This window comes from Aythya fuligula, chromosome 22 (assembly GCF_009819795.1).
Source record: "Aythya fuligula isolate bAytFul2 chromosome 22, bAytFul2.pri, whole genome shotgun sequence".
Classification (NCBI taxonomy): domain Eukaryota; kingdom Metazoa; phylum Chordata; class Aves; order Anseriformes; family Anatidae; genus Aythya; species Aythya fuligula.
Window position 1 is genome coordinate 7,492,614 of NC_045580.1, and position 15,068 is coordinate 7,507,681.

At 46.1% G+C, this 15,068-nt stretch overlaps 1 protein-coding gene across 3 annotated transcripts in view; it reads right to left on the reverse strand.

The window, feature by feature from the left end:
- Window positions 1–15,068, reverse strand: part of DIXDC1 (DIX domain containing 1) — a 36,363-nt gene that overhangs the window by 6,425 nt on the left and 14,870 nt on the right. For 2 of the 3 annotated variants that reach the window (XR_004254136.1, XM_032201778.1), the window contains exons 6-16: window positions 9,121–9,233; window positions 7,806–7,954; window positions 4,617–4,706; window positions 4,457–4,510; window positions 3,520–3,570; window positions 2,333–2,437; window positions 1,761–1,814; window positions 1,132–1,224; window positions 970–1,041; window positions 462–548; window positions 111–272 (exon numbers count right to left, since the gene is read on the reverse strand). Coding sequence is in view for 2 of the 3 variants with exons in the window: in XM_032201778.1 (XP_032057669.1) it covers window positions 111–272; window positions 462–548; window positions 970–1,041; window positions 1,132–1,224; window positions 1,761–1,814; window positions 2,333–2,437; window positions 3,520–3,570; window positions 4,457–4,510; window positions 4,617–4,706; window positions 7,806–7,954; window positions 9,121–9,233 (1,030 nt within the window). In the remaining variant the exon portion in view is untranslated. Of the gene's footprint in view, window positions 1–110; window positions 273–461; window positions 549–969; window positions 1,042–1,131; window positions 1,225–1,760; window positions 1,815–2,332; window positions 2,438–3,519; window positions 3,571–4,456; window positions 4,511–4,616; window positions 4,707–7,805; window positions 7,955–9,120; window positions 9,234–10,913; window positions 11,526–15,068 lie in introns of those variants that run through there. The other variant, XM_032201779.1, reaches the window with a different exon arrangement.

Here is a 15,068-nt window from a genome sequence, read left to right on the forward strand (position 1 = left end):
CCAAAATGGTGAGAACAGTGTCACTTCCCAGCTGGGAGTCATGTTGCTGGTAAACTCTGGGTTGTGTGTGAGGGACAGAAATCAAGAGCCAAACACTAGGAAACTTTTACCCTTCTCTCTTGCCTCTTCTGCATCTCCATGCGGTGTAACCGTTCCATCAGGCTGGAGATGCCCTGCTCCAGGCTGTCAATAGTGTGGTGCTGTGGGTCATGGCCACTGAAACTGTTCCTCAGACTACGAAGTGCATCACGAACAAGCTGCAAGTCATTTGTCTTGCCAAGAGAATACAAATTAATTAGATTATCTCCAGGCTGCTTTCTTCCCATCTAAAGCCACAGGCTTTATAAAAGGGAAAAACAAAACAAAACAATACAAAAAAAAATTTAAAAGGTAACAGCTTCCAGGATACCTGGAACCTTTGCCTACATCTGGTTGGGAAAATGTCCCTTAAGTGCACTTACCCCTCGGTGGGCTGCAGGAGCAGCTCCTTTTCCTGCTGTCTGGAGGAAGCCATTGCTCTGAGCACTGTGACTGCTGTATGTCATCACCTGTTTGGTGGAAGATGCATGTGATGCTAGGAATGTTAGCGTTAGGAGTACACCAAAGATCCCAGTTTGCCATCTTCAAAGGGACAAGAGGGTATGACAACTTTCCACGTGAAAACTTTCTGGCCAGCACCTTCTACCAGGTAAATACACTCACTAAGGTGTGTGCTGGCAGTCCTATGGGACAGAGCACAAACTTCGCCCAGGATTTTGACACAAGGAGCTAAGCCAGAGAGCTCACTGCTGAGATCTTTGGTAAGCTGCATGCTTTGTAGGGTCTGCCTGCCTTGGTTAGGGCACAGACAAACAGACCGCGTTGAGCCTGGCCTCTCTGGGATGAAGATTTCTGGAGATAGGTAGCTAGAGGGTGCTAGACAAAAACATCACTCTGACAGTCTGATGGGTAGACCAAGGCTTCCCATACCTCTTCAGCTTCCCTCTTCATGCAGTGAGCTAGCAGGGCCTCTTTGTGCTCCAGCTCCCGCTCCAAATCCACCTGAAAAGGGAACAGAAGTTAACCTTATGGGCTCATTTTTGTGCTAGGTTGATGCTCTTAGGGCATCGGTGCAGCCCACCTGATCCATACCTGCTGGTAGCTGGCCTCAGAAAGCTGCCTTAGCATTTCATCCAGTTTGGTTTGATGCTGCTGTAAGTGCCGATCCTTCTGGCCCAGTTCCTTCTGTAACACAGGAATCAACGGGACAGCGAGTAAGGCTCACAGTCATCTCTCTTATGGCAGGAAAGATTGTGTATTCTGCCAGGACCAGGCTCCTCTACAGCTTGACCTACACAGTCTGTCTGCTTTTAGCTAAATGTTTGATCAGAGTTGCAGAGCCTTGTTTGTCAGGTCTTTGTTGCCTGAAGTCCCCTTGCCAAACAAAGATCCACTACTGAGGCCAGACAACTGATGCAAAGAAAAGAGATTCTTGAGGGATCAGTAGGTGATCAAATGACAGAACCTAACCTGATAGGCTTGTGCACACATTAGACATTCAGCAAGCCATCACAGAAAAAACACGACAATGAAGAATCCACTATCAAAAGCTACCTGACCCCTCCACCTCATTACAAACATCCATGGCTATTGCCATTTCTTCACCACCCACAGTGCCACTCTCAGAGGTGACTGAGTGCCAGGGAGACAACAATCACGTTCACAGGAGAACCACCAGATGCTGCCCCAGCAAAGCTCCCAGAAAAGAGAGGTTCCATTACTTTGTATTCTGCCAACAGCCGGTTTCTCTCTTCAATCTTCCTCTGAAGGTCAACCTGCAGAGAAAAACAGATAGTTGTGAGGTCTCATATTCCTTGGGAGTTACTGCAAACCTCTTTGCTCCTTGCTAAAAGGAGACCAAACAGCTGCAGGGTTTGAGGGAGCTGATGTTTAAGGACAGCAACCCTATGAACAGGGCAGCTCCTTCCTTGCACTGCCCACTCCAGGCAGACACTGCATCACAGCTCCACCTGTCAAAGCGCCACTTGCTAAGCAGGGAGCACGATGAGGAAGAAACAATCCAACTGCACTGAAAACACCATGGAAAGCCCCTCCCTGTCTCAGCTGAAGGCCTTGGAGGACAGGAAGTGGGAGTGAAGAACAGGGAACTCCAGCAAGCCGGACAGCTGGCAAGCAGCCTGCAGTGTTTACTGTGCAGAGACCTCTGACTGGTCATTCCATCTCCCACGACCCCAGGAACTACGCTGCAACCACCAACTACATCCTCTGGCTGCTGGAGCCTCCAGGGCCCCTAGTCTCTTCCCAAAATAACCTCAGCAGCACAGTGACTCACATTCTGGTTGTGCAACTCCTCCTTGTCCATGTTGGCTCTCAGGAGCTCCTGCTTTAGCTGAAGAACTGAAGCGTCCTGTTGAGCCAGCCTTTGCTGGAGAGCATCCTAGGAAAAGACATCATCTATAGGAAAAGTGCTTGTATAGGAAGGTGCAGACAAATGCAGAAACCCTTCCATGGGAAGTCACCTAGAGCAGTAGCATGACATGTTGGCTATGCACAGTGCTGAAGGGTTGCCAAGGTCCTGAGAGAGCAGGAGATAACAGAGATGTCTGCCCCAACAGGCTCCTAGAGTCTTTCTGCCTTGCTCTTGCCCAGTAGTGGTTTCCCTACCAACATTTTAGCTGTCTTTGACAGAGGGATTTCTGTGCTGCTGCCTGAACTTCCTGCTCCAGAAATGTCCTGACAATGTGCCCTTATGGAAAAAATAGCAGTGTCTTCAAGGGTCTTTTCAGTGGCCTACAGCTTGTGTCTCCAGCCACACATCTGCAACATCCAGAGGAGGGTAAGAGGCCAAGGTCAGCCAGGGACAAGTTAACTTAAGCTCTGAGCATGACCTAATTGTGCAATGAAATCCTCTCTGAAGAGGCCAGAGTGAGGACTAATTCTGCACCTTTCATTTCGTATTACCCAGAAGCTGAGAGCTCTACCTTGGAGAGGTGCTGCTGTCTTCCTTCACAGAAGCCTGACAGGCAGCTCTAAACATACCTCTGTTCAGGAGTCGACTATGGTGAGTTTGTAACTCTAGAGGGATAAACTGAACAAACAAGCCAAAAAGGTGAAAAATGCTGCAGCTGAAGAGGACAAGGATGCCTCCAAGCTCTTTTGCCTCTTGTCAAGAGTTCACTGGGCCAACCCTACTGTGCACACCCCAGGACAGTGGAAAAACAAAGTCATAAGAACCAAGCAGGAATCCCATGCCTCATATTTTGCTTAGGTGAAAAAGAAAATAAAGGTGACTTTGGACCATAATCCTACAGAGACAGAACCCACAAGACCTAACTCCTTGTGCCTGTCTCAACTGCAGGAAACAGCACATAGGATCCCCCACCTAAAACTCCCCTAATATAGCTCCGTCCCCTCTTTGGGATTCCTCAGATGTGTATGGTTGCTGCTTGCCCTACTCCTGGGCTGCAGCAGTCCCCATGGCTTTACTGTTTGTACTTCACGAAGAGTGCCTTTCCTCACCTTTATCCCCTGTAGGTTTCGAGCTTCTTGTTTGCATTTCAACAGCTCCTTCTGTAAATCCAAAAGAATTTGATTAAATGGCATCTTGTCACCCCTTCAAAATCATCTCAAGTCAGTGTTCTCTCTCCCCAGACACATGCTTCAGACAAAAGTACACCCCACTTCTTCCTACAGATCAAAGAGCATGACAGACCCTGAGACCCCTTAATGAGTTACAGCCATGGCAAAAAAAACCTGAGCAGCTCTAAGTCCCTGCTATTAAATGCATGAGAAGAAAAAAACAAACAAACAAACAAACATTCTTCATCCCCCAAATCTGTCCTTCAGGCCAATGTCAAGTACTTCGCTCCCAGAATCAGAGCTGGGCCTAGGGCCAGCATCAGCAGAAATTTGACTAAGGCAGGTTTGACAGGACAGGTTATTTACTACATTTATCTGCTACTTGTTTTTATTCAGATATGGCTAGAGATTTAACAGCTGGCCAGAGAAAAACATTTTGAGAAGCTACTACAACCTGGATCTCTCCAGCTTCAAGAGCATGCAGGCAAATCTACTTCAGGGTACATTTAAATTCAGGTAATACTTAAATATTTGTTTTCTTAGAAACAGCCTTTACTAGCAGCGGCTTGAGGCAAACTGGGGAAGTAGCAGGCATTTTTCTGATGCTATCCCCACAAATTTTTATTAGCCACTGTATCCGTATTAGTGGTTAATGGATATATGGGTATAATGGGTATGTGGATATAATAAACACCTCCTAGCCAAGTACCTTTAGTGCTCTCCAGGTCAGTAAATTTGGGTTTCAGGTTTTTAGGGACAGGTTCCACACAGCAGGAGATGGGTACAGAGCTGGACTCTAATGCAACATGCACCTCACCCCTGCACCCCCTCCCCCCGACCCCAAACCTCTTTTCTCTTCATCTGCCCATCCTCTAACCTTTAGGTCTTGATTTTCTTCCACACTCTGGTCCAGACGACTTCGGATTATGATCTGAACACAAAACACCACGGTTACTACTGTGCAAAACACCTGTCTGTGGCAGAATGTTACCTGAGGTTGTTTGATCAGAGAAATGGAAGCATAGCAATGTGCTCACCAGCTGCTCTTCAGGGCAGGCTCCATGCTCACAAAGTTCAAAGGATCCTTCCTGCTCATCCTCAGGTAAAGATCCATTGAGCAGCAAAGCCTGGGAAGATGAAGAAAAAATCTCTTTAGACAATTCAAAGGAAAATAACTGCAATAACAGATTTGAAGTCCATAGCAAAGAGACTGATCCGTGCTTACATGGTGAGGCTTCTGATTTGGAATGAGACTGAAGTGTCTGTCCCCTGCTGAAAGACACAGTTCTAACCACATATTTACAACAGACCTTAGAAACATGATGTGCAGGGAAGCCTAATGCTGTTCTGTGCTAGAAAAGACCAGGACACCTCCAGAAGTGCCATCCAAGTGAGGGAAAAGCCCTCACCCACACAGTAAAAATCTTAAGCTAGACCCTGTGCTTAATACTGTGCTTCTATCAGCCTTTAACTCCTTCAGCAGCTCCAAAGTAGCCCATGTTTGCAGAAAGATGCCAGAATTTCCACAGTAAACCACATCCAGCCTGAAAAAGGGAAAATCCTGCACTGTAGGAAGTGTGACAGGCATGACTGCTCAGATAGCCAGCAGAGTATGCCGTACCAGTTTGCTCTAGCTGGTGGCATTTACGCTGACCTTTCTGTCTCTGACTCCCAGGACTCAAAGACATTTGGTATTTGCCAGGATGTTACACCAGTCAATAATTTGATGTCTTTTTTTTTTTTTTTTTTTTCCCAGTTAGTTTTCTGTTTTATTTCTATTTGAACTTCACAGCTACAGACAAAATATCCCACTTGCAGCAATATTCCAGCTCAGCTCCAAAAGACGTCGAGGCCGACAGGTCGCGTTCTGCCTGCTGACAGAATCTCCCATCAAAGAGCTGCAACTGCTGCCCAACAGCAGACAGACAGCAATCTGTATTCAGTTAATGCAAAGGCTCATCGGGAAACTGTTCTGTGAGGGCATCCCAAAGCCTGCCCAGCAGGACATTCAAGCAGGAATCAGACAGGAACAGAAAAAACTGTCATGGTTTTAGCTCCTTATGTGGCAGACATACATCAGGTCCCTGATATTTCAATCAAACTCTCGTGAACTGATGGCTGTGAAATATTGAGCAAGAAGGGGGAAGAAAAAAAAAAAAGATCAATTAATCAAATCCAATTTCTTGGCTTGCAACAACAGCTGCATCTTCCTGCTCCCAGGGAATCAGGGGGCAGCAATGCCAGCTGCTCGCCCTCAGTCCTGAAACGTGGGGCTAGGGTGGAGGAGCAGGACATGCCAGTCCTTCCCAAGCTATCTCTCCCTGCTCCCAGTGGGCACATAATGTGAGCGGATTTTACCAGTGCACCAAGCATCTATTTTCTTTTGGAGCCTTTTGTCTCCTTCCCATTGTCCACTGGGAAAGCACCCTCCCGGCTGCCTATGCTTCTCACACAATCTCTGCTTTGTTTACTGGCACATAAATATTTACAATTGAAAGCCAGTATGGTTCCCAGCACAAACAGAAAGGAATATTCCTGAGAGAGTTCAGGGTCTTTACCATATGGATCAGAGGCTCTACTCCCCATGCAGAGTCACACAAACTCACACAAATGTGTTGGGCTGAAGGTCACTTGGTCAAGGAGGGACTGAACAGGGCAGTGAGAAAAAGATCCCACAAATAAATGGTCCTGGGAGGAAAACGTGCCAAATATTATAGTTCAGCTAAGCTCACTGAAAGACTGATGCAAGCCTGCGTGACCCCTGATCAGCTCTGTGAACTTGATTGATTTCCCAACATTCCTTGTCTCCCTGCATTACTTCCGATCACAAATCACAGAATGACTGCTCTATTCTTCCAGGCTGCTAATAAAACCCACAGGCTGCTAAGTGTCCTGGGGAAGAATGGGAGCCCCAGCCCATGGGAAAATACTGCTGCATCTTTATCGTTTTGCACAGTAACATATGTGCTTAGTAGGGTGATAGCACACTCAGGGCTTAGCATAGCATCACAGGACAGGGCACCAGGCCAGTGAACCCAGCTACAACCTGGACTCCAACTGAAAGACAAGCTGATAATAATCAACTTCTAAACACAGGCTTTGTTCTGGCTTTTCTGCAGGGGTTCCTTGAGCGGGTGCAGAGAAGGGTGACGAAGCTGGTGAGGGGCCTGGAGAACAAGTCCTACGAGGAGCAGCTGAGGGAGCTGGGCTTGTTCAGCCTGGAGAAGAGGAGGCTCAGGGGCAACCTTATCGCTCTCTATAGGTACCTCAAGGGAGGCTGTAGCAAGGTGGGGGTTGGTCTGTTCTCCCACGTGCCTGGTGGCAGGACGAGGGGGAGTGGGCTTAAGTTGTGCCAGGGGAGTTTTAGGTTGGATTTTAGGAAGAACTTCTTTACTGAAAGGGTTGTTAGGCATTGGAACAGGCTGCCCAGGGAAGTGGTGGAGTCACCTTCCCTGGAAGTCTTCAAAAGACGTTTAGATGTAGAGCTTAGGGATATGGTTTAGTGGGGACTGCTAGCGTTAGGTCAAAGGTTGGACTCGATGATCTTGAGGTCTCTTCCAACCTAGAAATTCTGTGATTCTGTGATTACCTGCATTTGGTGTGCCCTTAAAATCTACCTAAATACCACTAGTCAAGACCATTGGCCTTTAGTCTCCATAGCTTTATCTCTCTTTCTGTAGTCCTCTTTTTCCCTCCCCACCAAATATGAGCCTCAAATTACATCAACACAGTTTTGGAGAAACCTGAACTAAAACCAACAGAAAAGGCTCTATCTGAATTGCACAAACTGATGTTAGATTCTTTGAAACGCTGGTAAATATGCAGGCACTGGGGAAATTGCAGCCATGCTTCCTCCCAGTCTAGTCTCTCTTGATTAAGCATGGTATATAATGATGGGGAACATCCTAAATATTGCAGGTAAGGAAGATATTAGAGTGTGTGTTAGGTGCTTATGACAAAGCACTATCAAATACTCCCTTGTTCCCAGGGAAGTCATCCCACGGGGCACGACAGGGAAGAGCCACTGTCCCCACTAACTAACTGACTTCTGCACAGTCACTGCAGGAGACCTTACTGGGCCAGGACTCTCACTCAGCTGTCAAGTTCCAGGCCAGTGTCTCAGCTGCAAGATAACCTATCTGCCAGATAGATTTGGTAGAAAAAAAAAAAAAAAAAAAAAAAAAAGAGTATGTAGGGGAAATCTGGCTGAAAAGAAAATCTCTTACCTGCAAACCTGATATCATCTTCTTTGCTTCCTCCATTTCCTTTTCCAAATGGTCCTGTTGTTCCAAAAGCTGCTCCTCCCATGAATTCTCTAAATGTGACACAGGGTTCCCTGCTTGCCAGTCAGGCTGGAAGTGAGATTCTGTCTCTTCTGGAAGAGAAACAAACTGAATGTGGTCATGACAGACAGCGATCCAAAAGAGACTTGCACAACACAGTAATTGCCTGCTGTCCACAATGTCAATCACTGCCAAACTAGCATGTCTTCTAGCTGCTATTTATGCCTCATTTTTCACACAAAGGAAACTTTCCTGAGCACACGTAAATCAAAGATGATTGGCATCCTCCCCCTTCATTAACTTGCTGGATCTGATGAGTTTGGATGAGGACTAGTCACAGGAATACCTGCTACCTTGTTGATGAAAGATGAAACTGGCCAGTGCTGTGCATCCACAGACATGCAGCTGCAGTACCCTGCTGCAGGAGCAGCAAGCAGACACAGTGCTGCTGCTAAAAATACAAGGAAGAGCCCCAGCCTGCCAGCTACCCCACCTGCTGAGGTGGTCATCAAATACTTTCAAAGGAGCACTGAGGTAGGTTATACTGTCTGAGGTAGCAAATCATTTCCTAGGAGAGCTTCTGTTGTTTGCTCTTGGGATGGAAGCTAACCAGGAAGGGCTATTATTAGGCTATGTCCCTGAAAAGAAAAAAAAAAAAAAAATCATTTCAGGAACTTCTTCAAAAAGACTTCCTTCAATCTGTATGAAAATTTCAAATGCAAACTGACCGTATCAGAGGGCATTTGTGGCAACACAACGTTGAGTTCAATGCAAAAGCCACAACAATACTTCAATAGTTCAATTCCTTGCGAAAAGTCACTCATCCTGTGTACAGACACACTGTACACACAGACGCTTACACAAAGTGAAGTTCTGCATTATGGGCTTTACAGTTTTCCATGGACTGTGTCTTTAAGGGGATTTTGAGAGTTTTTTTTTCCTTCTCTCAATACAGCCAAATGATGCTGTGATGAAAGCATCACCCTACAGTGAAAGTTAAACATGGCCCCTAATCCTTCTCCAGAGCTTTTTTGTTTTCCAAGCATTAGCTAGCAAGCCTCACAGACATTGACTGTACAACTGTTGCCAGACATGGCATCACTGCAGTGCTCACAGTTTTGAGATTTAGGTTTACAAAGCAATACCCAGCAACCTATTCTCCACGTTCATTTCAGTCTCTGGGGAACTTCCCAGCAAGTTTGTGATGCAATCAAAACCCAATAATAGTGTGAGCTGTGAAGCATTTTCAGCAAGCTACCTGTTTTACTTTCTGTTTCTTCAGTGTGGATAATCACATATCCTGCTTTCTCCTCTGACGGGGTTACAGTGGATTCGCTCTTTGTGCTATGGATAGGACTGGGTGATGCGAGACTGCAAAGGAAATGAGAAACAGTTATTTCAGAGTGCTGATCAACATCACCCTTATCTAAGATAAAAGTAAATATGCAGGAAGTCTCGTTGTCAGAATTATCTGCATACCAGGGAAGCCAGTAAGAAACCAAACTTGGCATCTAACTTTTCAATCACTCTACATCAGTGTGACAGCAAGCTAATTGTTAAGCAACCCAATGTGTCTCTTCATTTTCCTTAACAGAAAGTTTGCTGCTTCCACAGAACTTACAAACACTCACACAGGAATGAGACCACACTTTAAGGTCTGCTCAGAAACAATTTGCTGCAAGCCTTCTATGCATGTTGGAAGCTAAACAAAAAGCCACCCTGCTTTCTTCATGTCTCACCCCTGGGTTTCAAAAGCACCCCTGCAATCAGAGAACAAACTTAAAAATATTTTGTTCTTGGATTTTCTAGTCAGATAACACTCATTTGTGTTCTTAGGTTAAAAGTTCTTTAAAGTACCCAAATATTTTCAGTGGAGTCATCTCAGCTGACTGTGAGGTCCAAACACAACCTTTTTTTTTCTGAAATTCTTCTTACGCACATCACCCAGACAACAGGACAAGGTGGCTGAAGCTCACTGACCCATTCAACATACCTCCAAAGTCTCAGGAACTAATCCTTGCTAGTGTGAGGAGGAGTTAAGTTTTCATTCTCCACAACACAGAAACAAAGGGCAGAAAACAAAAAGGAAACAATGTGGAAAAATAACAGAATAGGTTCAGAAAAATAAGAAGTTTCAGCAGCTTGCCCTCCACATCTTTCCAGCACTGCTGCTGCATACTCTGCAGCTCTCCCAGAATCTGAAAAGCCTTGCAATCGAGATGAAAACTACTTGCTTGCAGCTCTGTCTAGTCCACTCCCACAGGCAGTGCTAGCTGAGTTCTCGTTTATGTTACAGAGCTTCAAACCATCTAGTTTAAAAGGTCCAAACTGAATGGACATTCACCACGTTAAAGGAAGAGATGAAGACAACTTACTAAATGCAAGAATAACCACCTTCTAATGGGGATCTGTAACAGTCACAGTACCTGTCCTGTCCTGCTGAAGTAGGGTGTGTGTGATCATTAAAGGCCTCCAAGTCACCTGGTTTTGCTCAAAGATTTACCTTCAGGAAGACTAACTCCATTACAGGACTCCTTCACTAGGCACACGTTGTACACGCCACTTGTAACCAGCCGCTTGCTCCTGCTTGCCACTGAGTGACACAGTGAAAGTGCCACTGAAATGCACTCGGGTGCCCGATGAAGCAGTGCCACAGGTCAGGTTGCCCCACTCATTATCCCATCAGTGAGTTAAAGCTGAAAACATTGCTATGCTTTTTGTATCAGTCACCAAGCCCATCTGAGGATGAAATATCCACTCATGTGATTTTCTCTTTAAAGTACATCACAATTCATGATTAGAACATGCAGAAATAAGTGCTGGGAAATTAAAGCTATTTAACTTTTATGATGCAAACTGTTACACTTTATTCCTTTTACCACTGTTTGGCTTCTTAACCTATATATCCTTGCTCAGCTGAGTCCCAGAGCTGTCAGTGCCTGCAGAGTCAAAGCTTTAGGGAAACAGCTCCAATGATAAGCTCCAACTCCCATAATTTTAATAAACACCCCACCCCTGCTGTTTCAAATGACAATGGCAACAATCGCTCACCATTTGACTTGTTTCCCTCCCATGATCCCACTTTAACCTTTCGCCTCACAGGATCCGTTTCCTGGGGAGCCTCAGGATGCTGGCTACAGACATGCCTCGTCCGTCCACCAGCTCAGAAATTCAGCGCAGAAGATGCCAGCTCCTGTCAAACTACCGGAGGAATATTTGCCAATCTTCACGTTAGCTTGAGAAGATTCACAGCCAAAAAAAACTCAGGGTCTTTGCAAGAAGCCACCTGATGGCAGATCAGCAGTCCCTGTGCACAGATTTGCTTCCAGAGCCAGGGGAATTCTGCAGCCCAGGTTTTGCTTTTGCTGATTTTCCTCTCGGGTTATTTGTCTCTTGCTGCTGCATTTTGGTCAGCCGCACACCCAGTTGTTTGCATCACCCGGACTGATCTGGATTGCCGGTGGCATTTCTCAGCCCATTCTGCCCTCTTCAGATTCCCAGCACCTGCTGCAGATGCCAACCAAGCGCCGAGAGACGCTGCAAGCAGTAGGTTCCCTGCTCTTCCAGGCTTGGATGCTGCCTTGGAAGACGGCATGCAGCACTTCTCAGCCCTCTGCACGGCTTCTTCTTGCTGCTATCTCCAGCTCCCTCTCCCTCCTGCTGTCACACAGGCTGTGCCTTTTCTCCGAGCAGCCTGGCTCGGCGTGGGGGAGGGAAGGAAAGCTGGTGGAAGGGGAGGAGAGAGGGAGGAGGGATGCGTGAGGGGCTCGCTGGCCTGGGAATCAGGCTGATTTGGGGAATTTTTCCATGAATCATTTCTATTGCCTTTGCTGATTAGAGCTGCTGTCCCTGGAAATCTGCTCTTCAGGCTGTGAGCTCTCCAAAGTGTTACTGCTGGTGCCAGGCTGGAGATGCTGCCCTGGGACGGATCCAGCAGCAGCAGCATGAGATGGAGGGGTGGCTGCTGCTGCCACAGAGCAGGGGCTTCTTTATGTGGCTCACAGCTAAGCTAGCACATTCCTGGCTATAAGGGAAGAGAAACAAGCATCTTGTTTTCATCGCCAAGCCTGGTGTCTGCAGAGGACAGCCCCAGGAGCTGGAGGTCGGGTTGCTCCCAGTTTCTGTTGGCAGATCACCAGCCGAAGCTAAGAGCAAGCCCAGTCCTTATGAGCACCAAGGAGCCAAAGCAAAATACAGAATATTGCTTCTGTTGAGCCTTATTTCTGAGCACCAGGCAGTGCCTGGTGCCCTGTAACAGGACAACGTATTCCCGATTTCGTAAGGCTCAGTATAAATAGATCCTTCCCCACTTGGCAGTTCCTCCCGCAATTCAGCGGCCAACCTCTGTGTTTGCAATTGCTGTGCTTCTGGTTAACAGCATTGGATGCTTTTTCACCACAAAAGCCCCAATCTGTTCTCTCCTTGCTCATACACAAGTGCTCTGACTGGAGGCTACAGAAAAAGTTCTCCTGCCTGGCAGCCTGGAGCTGTTCCCCAGCTGAGCACTGCATGCAAAAAAAAAAAAAACAAAAACAAAAACCAAAAAACAGTATCATTACCCCAGCCCTCAAAGCTATGGTCTAACCCTTTGAGGACAGAACCTGCACCTTGTGCATCCCTCCCAGTCTCTCTCCTGGGCCTTGCTGCTGCTAGAGACAATGCTGTTTCCAACCCACATCCCCAAGGTAGCAAATCCACACGCTGGATGGGGAATATTCCCACTCTCAAGATATTGCGATTAAAATTTAATTATGTCTCACTGCATATTCCCAGCTTTAATTAAAATTGTTTTAGCTCCAGCTTGATGCAATCTCTGATCATTTCCTGTTGAGCTCGCAGTGGCTGACTGTGCATCCCCATAGCACAGGATTAGCAGAGCTCTAGGAGAGGAAAAATAACGGGCAGGCTGCAAAGGCTCGGGGCTCCGTTCTGCTCCTGATCTATATGCGCACAGAGTGGATCAAAAACGATCTTGGGCTTTCAAGATCCATAATTCCAGATAAAAAGCAGCTCCCATCAATGAAATTAACCAACATAAAGACTGTTTGTCTGCTTTTTTCCTTACTTATTCCCGAGCCCCACATACTTAGCTTTTCTAGAATTAGAGCACAGTAAAGCTTTGCCAAGCACTTCAGCCCTCGCTATTTCGGCCCTGGGCCTCTATCCACCCACATCAACTCACATCTGGAACACCTACAATATGAACCGTGCTCCAATGTGGAGTTGTGCTATTTCACCCTGGAAAACAAAACCGTTTTTATAAGTTGCAAGGAGAAACAGACTAAAAAATAGAATAATTCTTACTGAAAAAGATAAATCAAGATAACTCACTGTAGATTTTTTCAACTACATCGTGGAACATGTTCTGAATTCACATTAAATAGAAAATTGTGGAAGTTAATTATTACATAAAGGCTCTTACTGTGTTATTGCCCTATCAGGGATAGTATCACTATTACCATATGGCAAGAAAACTCATGGCATTGTATGAGAAAAAACAAAGCAATGTAGGATGTGCACATAAAGTTTCATTCACCAGCGAAATGGAGTCACAAACAGATAAACAACTGTTGTCCAACAATACCTGATAGGGTAGGAAAGTACCTGTAAAATAGGCTACCTTAACCCGAACAAGGAGTGGAGGGAGGCAGCAGGTGTCACTCACTGTCCTACTGAGATCACAGTTCAAGAATCAACAAAGTCCTGTGACATTCATCAGCCATTAAATTGTGTGGCCAGGACCAGAATTTTTCCATCCTCCCTCGAATGACAGCTTCAAAGTCCACTCTCTACTGACATCATGTGGAGGCAGTGGTCCAGTACTGGCTCACATGGAGTTTCCACACCCATCCAAATGTTTATGTCTGTATTTAAAGCAGACCTCACACTGATACAGCAAATTTTGAGCACAAGTACAAACTATTCTGTTTTTTCTTTGTTTGTTTGTTTGTTTTTTTCCTTCCATCTAATCTGTTGAACTAAGTGACACTAATGCTTAGGTACTCAGAGGCCTCCTTGCACTATGGGAGCATCAAAAGTGGCCCAAGAAATCTTGTGGAGAAATCCTGCTTGCTGAGAAACTATCAGGGCCAATCTGCCCCAAGAAAATCAACCTCCTCACTCCTGCACGAGAAGGGAAAATAAAAGTGCCCCGTTGAGGCACTTTCGAGGGATGGTCCAGGCAGGACAAGGAGGCAATGAATGAGAGCTGGTACTTACACTGGGGTTAAGAAACCGAATCGAAGATCTGCAGCCATGCCCATGCAGCTCTAAGTGTGTTCCAGAAGAGCTTAAATGGAACAAAGCATCATACCCAGAGGGAGAGCAAATACGTTCAGTCATACAGTCTTTTGTTTGCAAGCTAGTCTCTAGTTCTCCGGGGAAAAAGGGCTGTCTTTTACTCTGAATATACCCACAGTAAATCAGCTGCTACTCCACAGTACAGTTTTTATTCTGCTGTCCCTTCAGCTACACTCTCTCCTATATCCATGAAAATAAAACAACATAGCCACCTGTCCTCCTTCTCCTCTCACTGCTCAAGTAAATAGGGACATGAGTTTTCATTTCTGCCCCAAAGCAAAGGGGAGTGAGAAGAGCCTGTAAGGCACCGCTGTAATGTGTTGTGACTGGCACACACTGCCCAGGTTCTCATTGCAAGTTATACTGTCTCATACTGGAAATATGTTATATCCTGCCATTCTAGCCAATCCTGGGTTCTACAGGTCCCATTTTTTAGAAACCCTCCGCTTACCCCAGCCTGACCTTGCTTAACTTGGGCAGTCAAGAATCGCAGTCAAGGCTGCAGACTGTTTATAACGCAGACCACATACTTCTCAGGATCCAAGTCCTACTTTAAAGGGCAAAGCCAACTCTCACATAAACCGTAGTGAGCTCTGACTTTTGGGACTTCACAACAGCATGCAGGAGATTTTTCAGTTACATAATTTAATGTGAAAGTCTGGGGGATAGAAGGCTAAGTGAGATACCTGTAAATCTAGAGACAATTAAAGGTGATGGATGAGGGCACGATGGCAATGAAGACACAGCTACAGATCTCCTCGAGACTGTAGGCTTGGATTAAAGACTGGTGTACTCCTGTAACTACTATTCAAATCCACATGCCTGTCACCTCCATGTGCCTGTCACCTTTAGCTGTGTGTTTCCTGATCCTATTCCTCTGGTCTCCAGGAGGGACACTTGGAGCAA